The 17,996-nt window shown below is 40.1% G+C and overlaps 1 protein-coding gene across 1 annotated transcript in view; it reads right to left on the reverse strand.

The window, feature by feature from the left end:
• Positions 1-7,496: 7,496 nt before the first annotated feature.
• NPEPPS (aminopeptidase puromycin sensitive) overlaps positions 7,497-17,996 on the reverse strand; it is a 117,297-nt gene continuing 106,797 nt past the window's right edge. The window contains exons 18-23 of the mRNA XM_052658919.1: positions 16,630-16,772; positions 15,958-16,014; positions 12,865-12,972; positions 12,226-12,381; positions 11,910-11,957; positions 7,497-9,002 (exon numbers count right to left, since the gene is read on the reverse strand). Coding sequence (XP_052514879.1) covers positions 8,850-9,002; positions 11,910-11,957; positions 12,226-12,381; positions 12,865-12,972; positions 15,958-16,014; positions 16,630-16,772 — 665 coding nt within the window. The 3' untranslated portion in view covers positions 7,497-8,849. The remainder of the gene's footprint in view (positions 9,003-11,909; positions 11,958-12,225; positions 12,382-12,864; positions 12,973-15,957; positions 16,015-16,629; positions 16,773-17,996) is intronic.

Consider the following 17,996-nt stretch of genomic DNA (forward strand, 5'->3'; position numbering starts at 1 on the left):
TGCAAGCCAGCTCTCTCTCTCCTTAGCACTGTCTTCATAAAATCCGGAACCATATACCTTCCTCAGTCCAGGTCATGGTAACCAAAATTTGTAGCTAGATAGCCAGGCAGTGGTGTATAAGGTTGCAAATGTTAGTTCCAAATATAGTGCAGTTCACATTGCCAGTGAGGAAAGAACATTGAGTGAATTCATTACATGAACCACTTAAACTCACTGAACCCAAGAGCTTTAAGCCACACTCCACAGAACTGGCACTTAGCGTCAGGCAGTCAGGCTGACGCAAACATTCTTGAACCAAAGAATCGAAACAAGGAAGATATTCTCAAGGTATGCATTTGCCAATTGTTCCTTTGTTCTCCAGTCATCTTTGGTGGTGAGCTCCATGACTTAGAGCTTGACATCAGGGGTTGCAGGTGTAAGCCTGGCACACTTAGATGCATCAGGCAAAGACTGAAAGTTTGTGGCACTGGTTACAAAGGGGAACAGGCAAAGAGGGCACAGCCTGTCTTCGTACTAAAAATAATTAGATGCCTAGTGTATAAAAACATAGCTGGAAGAATATGCCCCAAACTTATCTGGCAAGCCTGATTTTCTTCAGGAGGTGGATTTATAAGAAGGGATAGTCATTCTCTGGGGTGTTTTTTTCCTTTCAAAATTTGGAAAATGGATATTATTACATTTGTGAACAGAATTAAAATTTTAAGGGGATACATTGTTAGATGAATAGCAAATTGTTACAGTGAGGTTGGTAAAAGCATGCATGTATGCAAAGTCACTTCAGTCACGTCCAGTTCTTTGTGACCCCATTGTAGCCCATCAGGCTACTCTGTCCATTGGATCCTCCAGGCAAGAATACTGGAGTGGGATGCCATGCCCTTTTCCAGGGGATCATCCCCACCCATGGATAAAACCCATGTCTCTTACGACTTTCGAAATGACAGGCAGGTTCTTTACCACTAGCACCACCTGGGAAGCCCAAGCAGAGCATCAGTTAGTTCAGTTCAGTCGCTCAGTCACGTCCGACTCTTTGCAACCCCATGAATCGCAGCACGCCAGGCCTCCCTGTCCATCACCAACTCCCGGAGTTCACTCAGACTCACATCCATTGAGTGAGTCTCATCTCTCATCCTCTGTTGTCCCCTTCTCCTCCTGCCCCCAATCCCCCCCAGCATCAGAGTGTTTTCCAATGAGTCAGCTCTACACATGAGGTGGCCAAAGTACTGGAGTTTCAGCTTTAGCATCATTCCTTACAAAGAACACCCAGGGCTGATCTCCTTCAGAATGGACTGGTTGGATCTCCTCGCAGTCCAAGGGACTCTCAAGAGTCTTCTCTAACACCACAGTTCAAAAGCATCAATTCTTCAGCGCTTAGCCTTCTTCACAGTCCAACTCTCACATCCATACGTGACCACAGGAAAAACCATAGCCTTGACTAGACGGACCTTAGTCGGCAAAGTAACGTCTCTGCTTTTGAATATACTATCTAGGTTGGTCATAACTTTTCTTCCAAGGAGTAAGCGTCTTTTAATTTCATGGCTGCAGTCACCATCTGCAGTGACTTTGGAGCCCCAAAAAATAAAGTCAGCCACTGTTTCCACTGTTTCCCCATCTATTTGCCATGAAGTGATGGGACCGGATGCCATGATCTTCGTTTTCTGAATGTTGAGCTTTAAGCCAACTTTTTCACTCTCTTCTTTCACTTTCATCAAGAGGCTTTTTAGTTCCTCTTCACTTTCTGCCATAAGGGTGGTGTCATCTGCATATCTGAGGTTATTGATATTTCTCCCAGCAATCTTGATTCCAGCTTGTGTTCCTTCCAGTCCAGCGTTTTTCATGATGTACTCTCCATAGAAGTTAAATAAGCAGGGTGACAATACACAGCCTTGACGTACTCCTTTTCCTATTTGGAACCAGTCTGTTCCATGTCCAGTTCTAACTGTTGCTTCCTGACCTGCATACAGCTTTCTCAAGAGGCAGGTCAGGTGGTCTGGTATTCCCATTTCTTTCAGAATTTTCCACAGTTTATTGTGATCCACACAGTCAAAGGCTTTGGCATAGTCAATAAAGCAGAAATAGATGTTTTTCTGGACCTCTCTTGCTTTTTCCATGATCTAGCGGATGTCGGCAATTTGATCTCTGGTTCCTCTGCCTTTTCTAAAACCAGCTTGAACATCAGGGAGTTCATGGTTCATGGACTGCTGAAGCCTGGCTTGGAGAATTTTGAGCATTACTTCACTAGCATGTGAGATGAGTGCAATTGTGCAGTAGTTTGAGCATTCTTTGGCATTGCCTTTCTTTGGGATTGGAATGAAAACTGACCTTGCCAGTCCTGTGGCCACTGCTGAGTTTTCCAAATTTGCTGGCATATGGAGTGCAGCACTTTCACAGCATCATCTTTCAGGATTTGAAACAGCTCAACTGGAATTCCATCACCTCCACTAGCTTTGTTCATAGTGATGCTTTCTAAGGCCCACTTGACTTCACATTCCAGGATGTCTGGCTCTAGATGAGTGATCACACCATCATGATTATCTGGGTCGTGACGATCTTTTTTGTACAATTCTTCTGTGTATTCTTTTTTTTTCTTTTTTTTCCTTCGGTGTATTCTTGCCACCTCTTCTTAATATCTTCTGCTTCTGTTAGGTCCATACCATTTCTGTCCTTTATTGAGCCCATCTTTGCATGAAATGTTTCCTTGGTATCTCTAATTTTCTTGAAGAGATCTCTAGTCTTTCCCATTCTGTTCTTTTCCTCTATTTCTTTGCACTGATCACTGAAGAAGGCTTTCTTATCTCTTCTTGCTATTCTCTGGAACTCTGCATTCAGATGCTTATATCTTTCCTTTTCTCCTTTACTTTTCACCTCTCTTCTTTTCGCAGCTATTTGTAAGGCCTCCCCATACAGCCATTATGCTTTTTTGCATTTCTTTTCTATGGGGATGGTCTTAATTCCTGTCCCGTGTACAATGTCACAAACCTCATTCCATAGTTCATCAGGCACTCTATCAGATCTAGGCCCTTAAATCTATTTCTCACTTCCACTGTATAATCATAAGGGATTTGGTTTAGGTCATACCTGAATGGTCTAGTGGTTTTCCTTACTTTCTTCGAGTCTGAATTTGGTAACAAGGAGTTCATGATCTGAGCCACAGTCAGCTCCTGGTCTTGTTTTTGTTGACTGTATAGAGCTTCTCCATCTTTGGCTGCAAAGAATATAAACAATCTGATTTTGGTGTTGACCATCTGGTGATGTCCATGTGTAGAGTCTTCTCTTGTGTTGTTGGAAGAGGGTGTTTGCTATGACCAGTGCATTTTCTTGGCAAAACTCTATTAGTCTATGCCCTGCTTCATTCCGCATTCCAAGGCCAAATTTGCCTGTTACTCCAGGTGTTTCTTGACTTCCTACTTTGGCATTCCAGTCCCCTATAATGAAAAGGACATCTTTTTGGGGTGTTAGTTCTAAAAGGTCTTGTAGGTCTTCATAAAACTGTTCAACTTCAGCTTCTTCAGCGTTACTACTTCAGCGTTGGGGCATAGACTTGGATAACTGTGATATTGAATGGTTTGCCTTGGAGATGAACAGAGATCATTCTGCATAGACTTATCTAATTATTCTCTACCATACACAAAACATACACTTGCACATACTAGGTGTAGATCAGGGTGCTCAAATAGAACTTTCTTCAGCTATGGATATGATCTATATCTGTACTGCCCAATACGGCAGCCACGACTGAAGCGACTTAGCAGCAGCAGCCATGGGTGGCTACTGAGCACTTGAATGTGGAACTTACTTTAAACTTAAATAGCTGCATATGGCTGGTGGCTACTGTATTTGGACACACAGGTCTAGAATTTTCCATTTATAGGGAGCAAAGTGTCAGCAGAGGCAGGGAAAGACCAGCTTTGGTAGCCAAGAGATCTTCTATAAGACATGCTGTCTACCCAGTGGGGAGAGAGTCTGTTTCAAGGATGACATGAGCGGAGGCGCTTCTTTGCACTTGTAAAGGCCACAGCATTCACTTCATCCTTCTGCACCCCTCATATTCTCCTGACTTTAAATGCTCCATTGATAGAAGAGGCCACTGACCTATTAGAAAAGCAGTAAATCATCTCACCCATCCTCATTAATGTCAAATATTTTTAATGTTTTGTATTTTTTCTTATCAACTGTTTCCCTCCACCACTATCTTGTATCCTGTGTTGTCTTGAGATTTCTCCTATTAAATCATCAGCCATTCAGTGTACTGTTTTCTTCTTGATGTCTTTAAAAGTCTAATAAGCATGAAGAAGAGTATATCCATAAGGTTAGGATACATAATACAAGGTAATCAACACCTTAATGAGTGGGTTAAGATTGCAGTGTAATGTATACCTGTACAATTTGTCAAATTTATGATAAAGGTTAAGGTTGTTGGGAGGTGAGAGGAGGTGGGTGTCACAGAGGACCATATTGGTATGATCAGCCAAACTATGGCAAGACTGTTTTTCCCTTCTTGGTGTTCATTTTAATTGGTGTATAGCATATCTACTGTCAGTTGGCGGCAGCTTCCTGAGAAAGCACAAGCTGTGATAGATAGTAAGCTATGTTCCTTCTCTGTTGCTAATTCCACCCCAACATTGGACCAGGAACTCAGGAGTGAAAGCATATCAGCAACAAAATCAGAGAAGCAGAGTTCTCTTTGGCCACCTGATGTGAAGAGCCAACTCATTGGAAAAGACCCTGATGCTGGGAAAGACTGAGGGCAGGATAAAGAGGTGACAGAGAATGAGATGGTTGGATGGCATCACTGACTCAACGACATGAGTTTGAGCAAACTCCAGAGATGGCAAAGGACAGGGAACCCTGGCGTGCTGCGGTCGATGGGGTCAAAAAGAGTCGGACACAACTTAGCGACTGAACAAGAGTTACCGACAAGTGGCAGTAACAGCCCCATCAGCTTTCCTTCCTGACACTACTACCGTTTATCACAAAGTTAACCATCAAACCGTTAGAAGAACCAATCATCCTCTGACTTGGTTTCCTAGGGAAAGTAAGTTATTTGGCCCACATGTTTCATTAATGTCAGGGTCCCCTGTCTCACTCTTGGATTTGAAACCAAACACCTTGACCATTTCACCTGTGCTAGGATTGTTCTAAGAAGGCAGGTCAGTTTGGGGTGGGTATTTTGCATTACCAGAAAAGATGCATGCTAAGTCATGCACTCTTTGCCACCCTACTCCAAGGACTATAGCCCACCAGGCTCTTATGTCCATGGGATTTCCCCGACAAGAGTACTGGAGTAGCTGGCCTATCCCTTCTCCAGGGGAACTTCCTGAATCAAACCCAAGTCTCCTGCATCGGCAGGTGGATTCTTTACTACTGAGCCACCTGGTATAAGCCCACAGCAGACAGTCTTATGAAAAACAACTCCGAGATCCTAAAACTAGTATTTAGTAACAGCAGATTTATTCTTCAGTCACATGATACTGTAAGTATACAGTCAACATTATATTACCAAAAGCTTTTTATTTTCTTGCTGAGAAAAAAATCACTAGCCCTACAAATGTGGCTCCAAGCCCAGGACTCATTTGGATAAGAGTTGAAAAACTTGATTTAAAGCTATAAACCTCCTCATACTCCCCAAATTGCACACTACAGAGATACATTCTTTATAGAGGGGTTCCTTACTTCCTGAAACTCATTCTTAGAAAATGGCAGATAAGAATTCATCCACTGCTGCCCACTGTCCCAGAAGCCTCTACTGCTTCCCATGAATATAAAATAACATTTTCTATAAGAAACTAACACATTGGTCTTTCTTCCCAACTTTCTAAAAATATTAACCAAGGGATATTACAGAAAAGAGGTTTCCCTGATATCTCCATTGGTAAAGAATCCACCTGCAATGCAGGAGACCCCGGTTTGAGTCCTGGATCAGGAAGATCTGCTGGAGAAGGGATAGGCTACCCACTCCTGTATTCTTGGGCTTTCCTTGTGGCTCAGCTGGTAAAGAATCCATGTGCAATGTGGGAGACCTGGGTTCCATCCCTGGGTTGGGAAGATCCTCTGGAGAAGGGAAAGGCTAAGCACTCCACTATTCTGGCCTTGAGAATTCCACAGACTGTAGTCCATGGGGTTGCAAAGAGTCAGACACGACTGAGGAACTTTCACAAAAATTAGGGAAAAGGAGAATCATTAAGTATTTTTAAAGCTATTGCTTGTATCCATTGTGACTGCATGATCTTCTAATTGTGGAAACCTAACAATCAGCTGGAAGAACACAGGTTCGTGCAGACTGGCAAGCTTGAGTTGACCACTAGGACTGAGAGTTATTTGCTGTTTAACTACCTAATTTTTCTGAGCCTGCTTTCTCATCTGTAAAATGAGTATATTACCTAGGATAGGGAGCTATTTGGAAGACAAACAATAAACTAAAACATCTGACAGGGAATTCCTTTGCAGTCCAGTGGTTAGGACTCCATGCTTTTGTTGCCGAGGGCATCGGTTCAATCCCTGGTCGGGAAATTAAGATTCCACAAGCCTCACGGCGCAGCCACATAAAACAAAACAAAATACCTGACACAGAAAAGGCTGGATTAAGACCTTTAGAGACCCAAAGCATCAAGACTTTGGTGCCCAAATCAATCAAGGTATTAGTGGAAAACAGAGAATACACTAAAACTGGGTAATTTGAAGGAGGTTTAATAAAGGGACTGTTCACAAAGACATGGGCAGAGTTCAGCAGGTAGTAAATGAGTGGTCCTTTCTATCCCTAGATCTAAAGGGGCAGAGAGAAGGAGCTAGAAGCTAAAGAGGGCTGCTTGTTAGGAGTCTTTGGTAGAGGAACACAGACAACCTATGTGACCTGGTGACTTAGAAGCCAGGGAAATAAATATCCAGGCTTCTAAATATCCATTCCTCAGCCTTTTGATCTTCTGAGGGTGTTACTAATCGGATCAACACAACCTAAAGTCAAAGGGCAACGGAACCTGTTGATGCAGTCCATGGGGGTCAAGACTGGGACACAAAATAGGATGAGCAGCAGTTCTGAAGAGGAATGCAGCCAGCACCATCTCCTCCCCAGCATGACTCAAACCACTGAACTGTTATATACACACAACTTGCATGTGTGCTAAAACTGAGACAACTTCTTTCCAGCATTTGATTTGAGTTCTTTCATTAAAACAGTTTCTCTCAGTCTGTTTGGTGTCTTTACTTTGCTGGTACCGTAAGCACATGCCTAGATAAAAGGAAGCCTCAGGACATAGGAACTGGCAGGCTAAGGTTAACTCGTGAATGCTGACTCTAAGGAGCTATAAGAGGTTTGAGTTAATCCAGAAGTAATTTAGGAGGAATCTTAGGGTATTTCTGGCTAGGTACTATTCATTAGAAACTCAGCAACTGGATTTTCTTAGACTCAAAAAACCCCTATGGCAGTAAAACTTCTTATAATCCTCCTGAATGACAGGAAAGGTTTTACTTGCTTACCGAAGAGAACAGAGGACATCAGGACATCGATTTCACATTGACATTTTTATTAACGCCAACTGTTTTTTAATTATTATTTTTTTAAAACAATAGCACAAAAATGTTTCAAGGAAGCAGTCTCACAATCTGATGACCTTCTGAAATACAGTTAAGCCACACCAAATATGAATTCCTGTTAATAACACACAAAAATATTTTTTTTTTTTAAAGAAAAAGAAAAGAAAAAAAGTAGGGAAAGAGGAAAGGAATGAGATTTAGAGTTAAAACTCACTGGATTAGGTTGGTGAGGCTTGTTAGTAGGATACACTGGAAGCAGAGTGGCACACACAGGCTTACAGTCTTTGTTTTTTTTTTTTAAACCAGTTACCACGAATACATGGGCCCTGCATCAGCAACCACTGACTTCTTACAGGCCCGAACTGAACCAGGAGAAGCCAATGCTGATACTGTCAGAAAGAGGGTCAACAGTTGGCCTGTCAGACCATTTTCAGCAGAATAACTCCTTCAGAAAGGCCTGGCTGAAAACTTTTCATTTCTATTGTCTCACCTATATGCATTTCAGGATTCTTAAAAGTCATCTTAAAAAAGAAAGAAAAAATAATGTATATCAGTTTCTCTTATTTAATGTGGCTATAAAAGATGTTTCCTTATTATTTATCTCTAAGAAGGACACCGGGGTGGTGGGTTGGGATGGAACTAAGGGAAGGAAAAAACCCAGACCAGGATAGGTTTTGTTGTTTTTTTTTTTTAACTTTTTTTTTTTTTTTTTTCTTGCCAAGGGGTCACACAGAAGGGAAGGCAAGGAGGAAAACTACAATCCTTGGTTCAGATTGAGTTATGCAGGAAAATATATCTTCCTGATCAGTCCCCATGCCAAATAAACAAAAAACAAAAAACCCCACTTGAGATTATGCACAGACTCTATATTATACCAGCTATCAGCCTTTAATGTTTAACCATTCCCAGCAATGGACACTTGGCTTGTAGGCTGCTTGTAGAACCCACTTCACAAAAATCCTCTTTACAGAAGCCTCTAGTTTCCTTTTCGTAGGTTATAAAAACAGAACATCTGTCATTAACAGGAGAGTGTTAAATACTTTTAACCACTGACAAGGCTTCAGGAAGTTTCACAGTTTCGTTATGCTCTATTTTATTACTATCATATTTACATTTTTATTTTTTTGCTGAATTGCTGATTTTCCTTTTTCAATAGAATTTAATTCTGGAGTGTGAGCAGGAACCAGTTAACTACATTCATTGTCCAACCCCCACTGGCTTGAAAGCAGACTCCAAATTCTTGGCATGTGAATCAGCTGTTCAGTCGCTCCACCTTATCCCTGCACAAAGCAGTAGAACCGCAGTGGCGGTGTGCTCCAGGTTCATGCTGTGGGCGGCGAGGCCTTTCGCTGAAGGAGGTACTGGTGGATGCTCTCAGCATCACGCTTTAGCCAAGCAGCATTCAGCAGGATATTTTCACAACACTGCTGGATGGTACGCTCAGCTGAAGGAGCTGGGTGACTCTCGAAGAAAGCCTGGCATAAAACAATCCAGAATGTAGGATCATTACTAGCAACAGTAAGAAGCTAACATCACAGGTCATGAAAAAATACCCACTGTCTATGAAGGGTTCATAAGCTTCACTCATGGAAATTTACCACTTCCAGGCTAAAAGAAAACAAGCTGCACCTTAGACCTGTAGGAATTCTTCCCCTAATGTATTATATGCTAAAAAGCCTAATCAGAGAGAAAGAACCTATATTCTTTAAGGTTCACTGTCCAAGCAGCAAAAGAAAGTAAAAAAGAACTATTATCAAAGACCAGGCCCCCTGTGTTATTTCATCTAAATGACAATCTTATCACCCAATTTACAGATGCGACTGGCTCACAGGGGTTAAAAAAAACCTACTTGAAGTCTAGACTTTGAAATCAGCCTTGGGACTTGATCGAGGCTCCATCATGTACTAAAGTGTAACTGAGTAAATTAACTGCTCTGTTTTATCATCTATGAGAAAATAAAATACTTGGCATAGAGTAGTTAAGGATTCAACACATTTTGGCTACTTCCAATAAAGATTAATGTGTAAGGGATAATAAAACTAAGAAGCTTAAACTGCTGCCATATTCTAATAATTTAAAATTTTATAGACACATTTTCACACAGTAAACTACTTCAGAGTTCATTGTAATTATTGCAGTGCTTACTGATTAAAAGCTGAATAAACCATTTTCTAATGAAGTACACCTGGTTTCACAGAAAATATCAACCAGCAAAAGGATAGGGACTGAGCCGGGGGTGGGGGGGGTGGGGTCTTTCCTTTGAACTAGTCATCACAGGTCTGTAAGAGAGAATGACTAATTCATCAGATTAAGTCTAAACCTCTTAGAAATCAGTCACTTTATTGACATGGATGACAATGGCTCCTGCTCCAAGGCTCCTATCACAGTTGGGTTCTTACAGCCTGAGTAAGACTTCCTCTCATTCTACCTCAACAAATAGTACCACTGCTTACATATGAGAAACCTGGAAATTATCCTTGACTACTTCCTTCTTCCTCCCCCAGATATGTTCACAATACAGACAAAACATTCAAAAAATATTGGCTGTATTAAAGATTAACAAAACAAGCCCTGGAATCAAGATTGCTGGGAGAAATATCTGTAACCTCAGATATGCAGATGACACCACCCTTATGGCAGAAAGCAAAGAACTGAAGAGCCTCTTGATGAAAGTCAAAGAGGAGGGTGAAAAAGTTGGCTTAAAACCCAACATTCAGAAAACTAAGATCGTGGCATCGGGTCCCATCACTTCATGGCAAATAGATGGGGAAACAATGGAAACAGTGACAGACTTTATTTTTTGGGTCTCCAAAATCACTGCAGGTGGTGACTGCAGCCATGAAATTAAAAGATGCTTGCTTCTTGGAAGAAAAGTTATGACCAACCTAGACAGCATATTAAAAAGCAGAGACATTACTTTGCCAACAAAGGTCCATCTAGTCAAAGCTATGGTTTTTCCAGTAGTCATGTCTGGATGTGAGAGTTGGACCATAAAGAAAGCTGAGCGCCAAAGAATTGATGCTTTTGAACTGTGGTGTCGGAGGAGACTCTTGAGAGTCCCTTGGACTGCAAGGACATCCAACCAGTCCATCCTAAAGGAAATCTGTCCTGAATATTCATCGGAAGGACCGATGCTAAAGCTGAAAATCCAATACTTTGACCACCTGATGCAAAGAACTGATTCACTTGAAAAGACCCTGATGCTTGGAAAGATTGAAGGTGGGAGGAGAAGGGGACGACAGAGGATGAGGTGGTTGGATGGCATCACCAACTCAATGGAGATGAGTTTGGGTAAACTCTGGGAATTGGTGATGGACATGAGTTTGAGCAAGCTCCAGGAGTTGGTGATGGACAGGGAAGCCTGGCGAGCTGCAGTCCATGGGGTCGCAAAGAGTCGAACACCACTGAGCAACTGAACTGAACTGAATCTCTTTCATTACTCCATCTCCTCCAAGCTACTTTATCATTTTTGCTTCCCAGTATCTCCCCTTTTCAAACTGCATTCTCTGTACTGCAGCCAGATTGAAATTCTTATCATATAGACCAGATTAAGTCATCCCTTTGTTTATAAGCCATTTCAAGGGCTTCCCATTCTTAGGAGCATTTTTATATGGCCTACAAGGCCCTCTTCAGTCAGGCCTCTGCTTTACTAGCCTTAACTTGGCCACTGGCCTCCCCTTGAACTAATTATATGTATTTCTCCTTCAGGAATATTTATTACCTTTACAATAAAGTAATTATTTACATAATACAATACATAATATTGAATCTTGATCTAGACTCTCCGTTATGTACTAACCTGTGACTGAGTAAATTAACTCATAATGTGAACCAAACATTATAGCTCTCAGAATTTCCAAATTCACCCCTGAAACCTTCTTGCTTTCAAGAATGAAGGTGGAAGTGACACTGAAAAGGGCTAGGAGTAGAGTCCCTACGTAGTCATCGTGTCTCTCTGTGCACATAAAAGACCTATGAAAAGTATCAGAAGGGAAAAAGAACTAATATGAAAGCTCTACTATGTTCCAGGCCCCCTGTATTACTTAGTCTAGACAATCTTATCACCTCATTTTATGGAAGAGGAGACGGGCTCATAGAGGTTAAAAAGCCTGCTTGAAATCACGCAATTAACAAGGGGCAGAGCACAGATTTACATCCAGGTTGACTGACTCTAAATTCCACATTCTTTCAAACACTTTAATGCCCTCAAAGATGATTCCAACTCTAAATTCTTCAGGCCTTAAGGATACAACCTAACCTTTCTCCAAGAAAAACATGGAGACACTACTAAAGTACGTCACCCCAACAATCTATGATTATAATTTGATTAGTATTTTTATTTTCTGGATTGAAAAGTGAAAAGTAAACTGTACTTTCCTTACCTTAACTTCTCCAGCCATTTTATCAACTGCAAATCCCTCAACTGATAGCTGAAAAAACAATGGTTTATAAATAGTAAGTACAACTAACAGGTTAGGAACAAACTTCCATTTACCATAAAAACAAATCATACCACTCTTTCCCAACTTCAGTTTATTCTACAGGATACAGAATGGGTTATGGAGAAACTCTTTAGTAAAGCTAGTAACTACTTCAGGAAACTTCTAAAAAGCAGACGATAATCTATGGGTTGAGTGAATCATGAATGTCTCTCAGTAATATCCATGATAAGCAAGCTACTCAAACATTTTCACCTACCTTTATTAGTCTAGATATTAAGAATCCTCCCTGGTATCGATTATAAAGTTCTTCCCAATTGTCCTTTATGAATTTCCAAGCAGCCTTCCTTCCATGCTTACTGCCTCCAGCCACTCCACCAATTACTGACACAGTGTCCTGTGGACGTACCTCTTCCTAAAAAAAGAAAACTACAAGTCTACCGTATCCAGAATATTGTCTGATGCCAGAAAGGGCAAATGCTGTTGAGGTACCCAAGTAATCCCCTTTTTGTTTCAGGAATAACTGGCACCAGAAGCTTCTAGCAAAGAGGAGAATGTTTAACCTACAGATCAGCCAAATTGAGAATGAAGCACTGAGATGGGTACAACAGATGGCTGCTCAATAGATACCTGCTCTAGGGTAAAGGAAGAAAGAGACAGGAAGTAGGCACACGGATGTGTCAACCTTACAGTTTATTTCATAGTCTTCCAACTATTCTGATTCTTACCACTAGAGGGAAATATAGTGGTTAGTAACAAAAGCTTACTCCAGTTTTTCAAGAAAGAGGAAGCCTTTAGTCTAGGATTAAGACAGATCAAGAGAATAATGAATCAAGGACACTTGCTATAGATCAGTTGGTAATAATTCCCTCTAAAAGCAGTTTTCATTGTAACTTACTGAAAGTGCAAACGTGAGGACTTTTTGAATCAATTCAGGTGAAAGAGTAGCCCCAAGGACTCTTTCAATTCGGTTTTTCTCTTCCTGCATATCTGCTTGTTTGTGAAGCTATAGTGAAAAAAATACAGAAAGAGACAATTAATTTCTCCCTGAATAAGGTGAAACTTTTGTTTTACATTCTCACTGGCTAAGATTGCAGGATATGAAATTAACAAAAGAATATTTTTCAAGAGGTTTGAGCACTAAATTTGTCCTGTGCCCCTACAGTAAATCATTAAGTGCTCACTACATGAATAGCTTGTCATCAGTTCTGAGCAGTTCAACCTCAAGATTTAAGGGGTGAGCCCATCATGACCAAATTCTTTATTCATTGATGTCTGACTAATGTTCTATGTTAGATAGGCAAAATAATCATCAATACTAATACCACTGGAAATCAATTCAACTCATCAATAAAAAATACAGGAAGCATTATTGAAAGTAATATTTTAAGAATATTTGATGACATAAACATGCCACTGATATATTAACTGAAAGAAGGGATACAAAGCAAAATGGTTCTAAATTTTAAAAAATTTAATGAGAAGGGGAGAAAATACCCTGAAAACACATCAAAATGTTAACATTAATAATGGTCTCTGATCAGTAGGATTATGCAGCATCACATTTTTAACTGCAAAGCATTATGAATGCAGAACATTAAGAAAATAGAAAAGCATAAAGAAAAAATTACTATATTTACATTAACCAAATCATGAATAAGATCATATTATACATGCTATATTTGTGACCTTTTTAAAATTACAAGTTCTATTTTCTTCTTTATACTTTTCTAGCCTCTAAATCTTCCATAGTGAGTATACCAAAATCTCTTTTCATAATTAGAAACAAAACATTATTATGTTTTTCTAAAAATTAGAATTTCAAATGTATATGAGATACTTCTCTAAGACAACTTATAGACTCTCTTGACCTTTTTTTTTCCCCTCTGAAGAGTTAACACTGACCAGTGTCTGGAGACCCCATCACAGCTCCCAGTTTCCTCTTCCTTTCCTTTGGACTCTTTTGAGCAGCAGTGTAGTAAAATAGATAGGAGGTCAGAAGACCTGGGTTCTAGACCCAGCTTTGCCTCTAACTAGCTGTGTGATCTTGACTAAGTCCTTAACCTCTCCGGGTCTCAGTTTCCCCATCTGTAAAATGAGCGGGGTGGACAGATGATTTCTAAGGTCCTTTTCAGCTCTAATAGTCAAGGTCTGAACGCTGGCATTTAGGAAGCATTCCCCAGCCCACCCCCAAGAGGACCTGTCACAGGAGTCCACTAGATGGCACCGTAACACTGCATTTCAAATATACTCTGAATTAGTTCTTTAGCCTGCTTCATTATTCTTAAATTACTAACACAAAATCCTTCTCATCTCCCATCAACTGGCTTCGTTTCCTTTAATTTTATATAGGTATAGTTGATTTACAATGTTGTGTTACTTTTCAGTGTACAGGAAGTGATTCAGTTACACATATACAATAACTGTTTGCACCTGCTAACTCTAAACTACCAGTCCATCCCTCCCCAACCTCCCCTACCTGGTTTCTTGAAGAACCCTGATTCTGCCTTCATTAGAGCTCTTTGCATAGTAAGTTGAATCATTGTGGGCTCCCTTGTGTTAAACAGATGCAAACTCTTATTAAATAAACACACTGGTATAAATTCTTAAACGTATGCCATGACATGAAAATGTCAAACGACCTGTCATGAAATTTTCAGAACCTTTATTTTTCCCATATCTTCATGGAATAGACAAAATATACCAAGTATCTCATTTCACATGCAAAGAAATGCATGATTTATAGTGCACAGGTTCACAGAATATTAACAGTGAGAAGGGACCTTAACGTCATTTAGTTGAAAGGTAAACCCAAAGTCTAATTTTTTGTGTTATTAGAAAGGAAACCCTTATACAACATAGGCAATTAAAGCAATACAACCGCAATGTAGTTTCTTAAATAAAGTTTGTGTATTTCTAAAACATTCTAATCATTTAAATACGATTTGTTTAAAATACCAGAAGTTAGATTTGTAATTCTGATGCACTTGGGGTCAGAAAAGTATTCTAATTAAGATCCTTAAGTGTGGATCTTTTAATGAATGGGTCTGATGGATGATTTGGGTATTTAGGCATGTATTGCATATTTTATTTGTTAAGTAGAATCAGCTCCCTCCACCTCTAATGCCACCAGGCTAGACACTGGATACACACTGGAGACAGCACTTGCTCTACAGCAGGACTTTTAACACAGATCACTGCCATTGTAAGGACATGGTTTTATCTACATTTTTTCTAAGTCAGAGTTAACTATATGCCAACCACCCTGGGAAACTACAGAGGCTATGAAGGCAAGTGAATTAATTTCCTGTCCATTCATAAGAGGCACCAGCATAGACCAAATCCTTGAGGCACCTGATCATCTATCCCTTTCCTAGGCACAGAAATAAACTTAAAGTGGGCAGAACCCCAAGTAAGTTTGCACTGATGGGAAAATTTTTAAGAACTGGACTTTTAAATCTAACTTAACCTTTTAGTATTAAGATTTAAGATACATAAACTTGTGATTTATAAAAGTGAATAAATGAGATGATTTGGCATTTGTATTGGTGGTACAGATGAGCAGATATTTCTCCTGCTGCTGCTGCTGCTAAGTCACTTCAGTCATGTCTGACCCTGTGTGACCCCCCTATCCCTGGGATTCTCCAGGCAAGAACACTGGAGTGGGTTGCCATTTCCTTCTCCAATGCATGAAAGTAAAAAGTGAAAGTAAAGTTGCTCAGTCGTGTCTGACTCTTAGCGACCCCCTGGACTGCAGCCCACCAGGTTCCTTGGTCCATGGGATTTTCCAGGCAAGAGTACTAAAGTGCGTTGCCACTGCCTTCTCCAGATATTTCTCCTATAGCTTTCTAAATATATGCATGCCTACAGTGTGCATATCAGCATGCATTTCTTTTGTTAGGACTTTTTTTTTTAACCATTCAAGGTCATACTCTCTGTGTCAATTCAACTTCAAAAGCAGAAAATAGGAGCCCTTTCCAAATTTACTCACCTTCAGCATAATGTCTAAGGTAGTGCCATCACCATGCTTCAAAACAGTCAGATAGACCTACAAGAGAATACAGGAACAAAAAAGAAGGCATCTGATTATATGTAACTTATTCCAAATATTCTAATGTTAAGACAGAAAGCAAGTAAAAAGAAATTGTGTGGGTATTACAAACAAATTATGGCAACAATCTAAGAGCCCACTTCAGCAACCAGAAAGGTAGAGGGCAGGCAGTAACAGCAAAGCACAGGAGGCTGTGCACTGATAATCGCCTTCTAGTACCCTAGCGTGGGCTGAGAGACGACACAGACGAGATGTTGCCTACAGACTCCCTAGATGGTGTGTATTACGAGAATTAGGCATGATTTGTAGTCAGGTCATTTTTGACTCAGGTCATTTTTGTTGTTGTTTAATCAGAGTCGTGTCTGACTCTTTTCAACCCCAAGGACTGTAGCCTGCCAGGCTCCTCTGTCAATGGGATTTCCCAGGCAAGAATATTGGAGTGGGTTGCTATTCCCTTCTCCAGGGGATCTTCCCAACCTAGGGATCAAATCCAGGTCTCCTGCACTGCAAGCAGATTCTTTAGGTCATTTTTGGTTATTATTAAATACATTCCACACTACACAGAATGGTGCAGACACCTAGAAATCAAAGTACTTTATTAAGAAAACCTACCGGACTCCTCAGATCAGCAGAGAGAATCTGTTTCCCTTCCACATGGTCCTTAAACCGACGACGGGCTTCTTCTAATGTTGCCTTATGTCCTGCTTTTCCTAGTTTGCCCAGGACCAAGCCCCTCAGGAGTGCATCTAGGTGACCTGATTGAGAAGTAAAAGATACAGAACTACTTAAAAAGCTTATTTTTTACAAATATGCCACCTGGATATTGTATAATTGTGTTAGACCATGCCTACAGTCTTGAACAAACAAAATCAATTACCTTAGTACTTGAGAGAATACTTGATTTAAATTTATCAAATAATGAGAATGAAGTACGTAACACACTAAGATAAGCAAATACGCTGACTCTGTCTATGCCAACTGTATTTGTTAAATGCCAACTGTATCCATTTAAGTATTTATTAAATATTCTCTCCATCTAGGTAATTACACCAATAAGAATTGTGTGTGGAAGGAATACACTTAGATCATACAGTTTTGACCCCAAATTTAGAGGAAGGCCACGTGCGGAACTAGTACGCCAGGGAGATTGAATTGGAATCTTAGATTTTTAAAATCAAAATCTGATGGATTATTCCAAAGATATGCAGGTAGCTGATAAGCACATGAAACCAATACCATTAGCCATTAGGGAAATACAAATCAAGACCACAATGAGATATCACTTCATACCAATTAGGATGGCTAAAATAAAGCAGACAATAACAAGTGTTGGCCAGGATGGAGAGAAATTAGAACCCTCATATACTGCTGGTAGGAATGTAAAATGGTGTGGGCACTTTGAAAAAAAGTCCAGTAATTCCTCAAAAGGTTAATAAACACAGCAGTTCCACTCTGGAGAAATGAATTCGTAACAGTCAAAAAGTCGAAACAATCCAAGCATATATACACTGATGAACGAACAAAGAAAATGTAGTATAATCATGCAATACAATGAAATACTATTTGACTATAAAAAGGAAGTGCTGATACATGCTGTAACACGGGTGAACCTTGAAAATACTGTAGTAAGTGAAAGAAGCCAAATAAAAAATGCCACAGAGTATGATTCCATTTATATGAAATGTCAGAACAGGCAGATCTGTGAGGCACTAGGCAGATTAGTGGTTGCCTGGGACTGTGTTGCCAGGGAATAGAGAGTAACAGCCAGCAGGTATGGAGCTTCTTTTGAGTGTAAAGAAATTTTTCTGGAATTAAGATAGTGGTGGTGGTGGTAGTTGTACAACCCTGTGAGAAAAGACGGAACTGTGTATTTAAAAGGGCGCATTTTTTGGTATAATGATTATATCTCAAAAAAAAGTTAATACTAGCACACAAACTGATAGATTCCAACAGCACAACAGACAAATAAATTGTGATAT

This window comes from Budorcas taxicolor, chromosome 19 (assembly GCF_023091745.1).
Source record: "Budorcas taxicolor isolate Tak-1 chromosome 19, Takin1.1, whole genome shotgun sequence".
NCBI classification, from domain to species: domain Eukaryota; kingdom Metazoa; phylum Chordata; class Mammalia; order Artiodactyla; family Bovidae; genus Budorcas; species Budorcas taxicolor.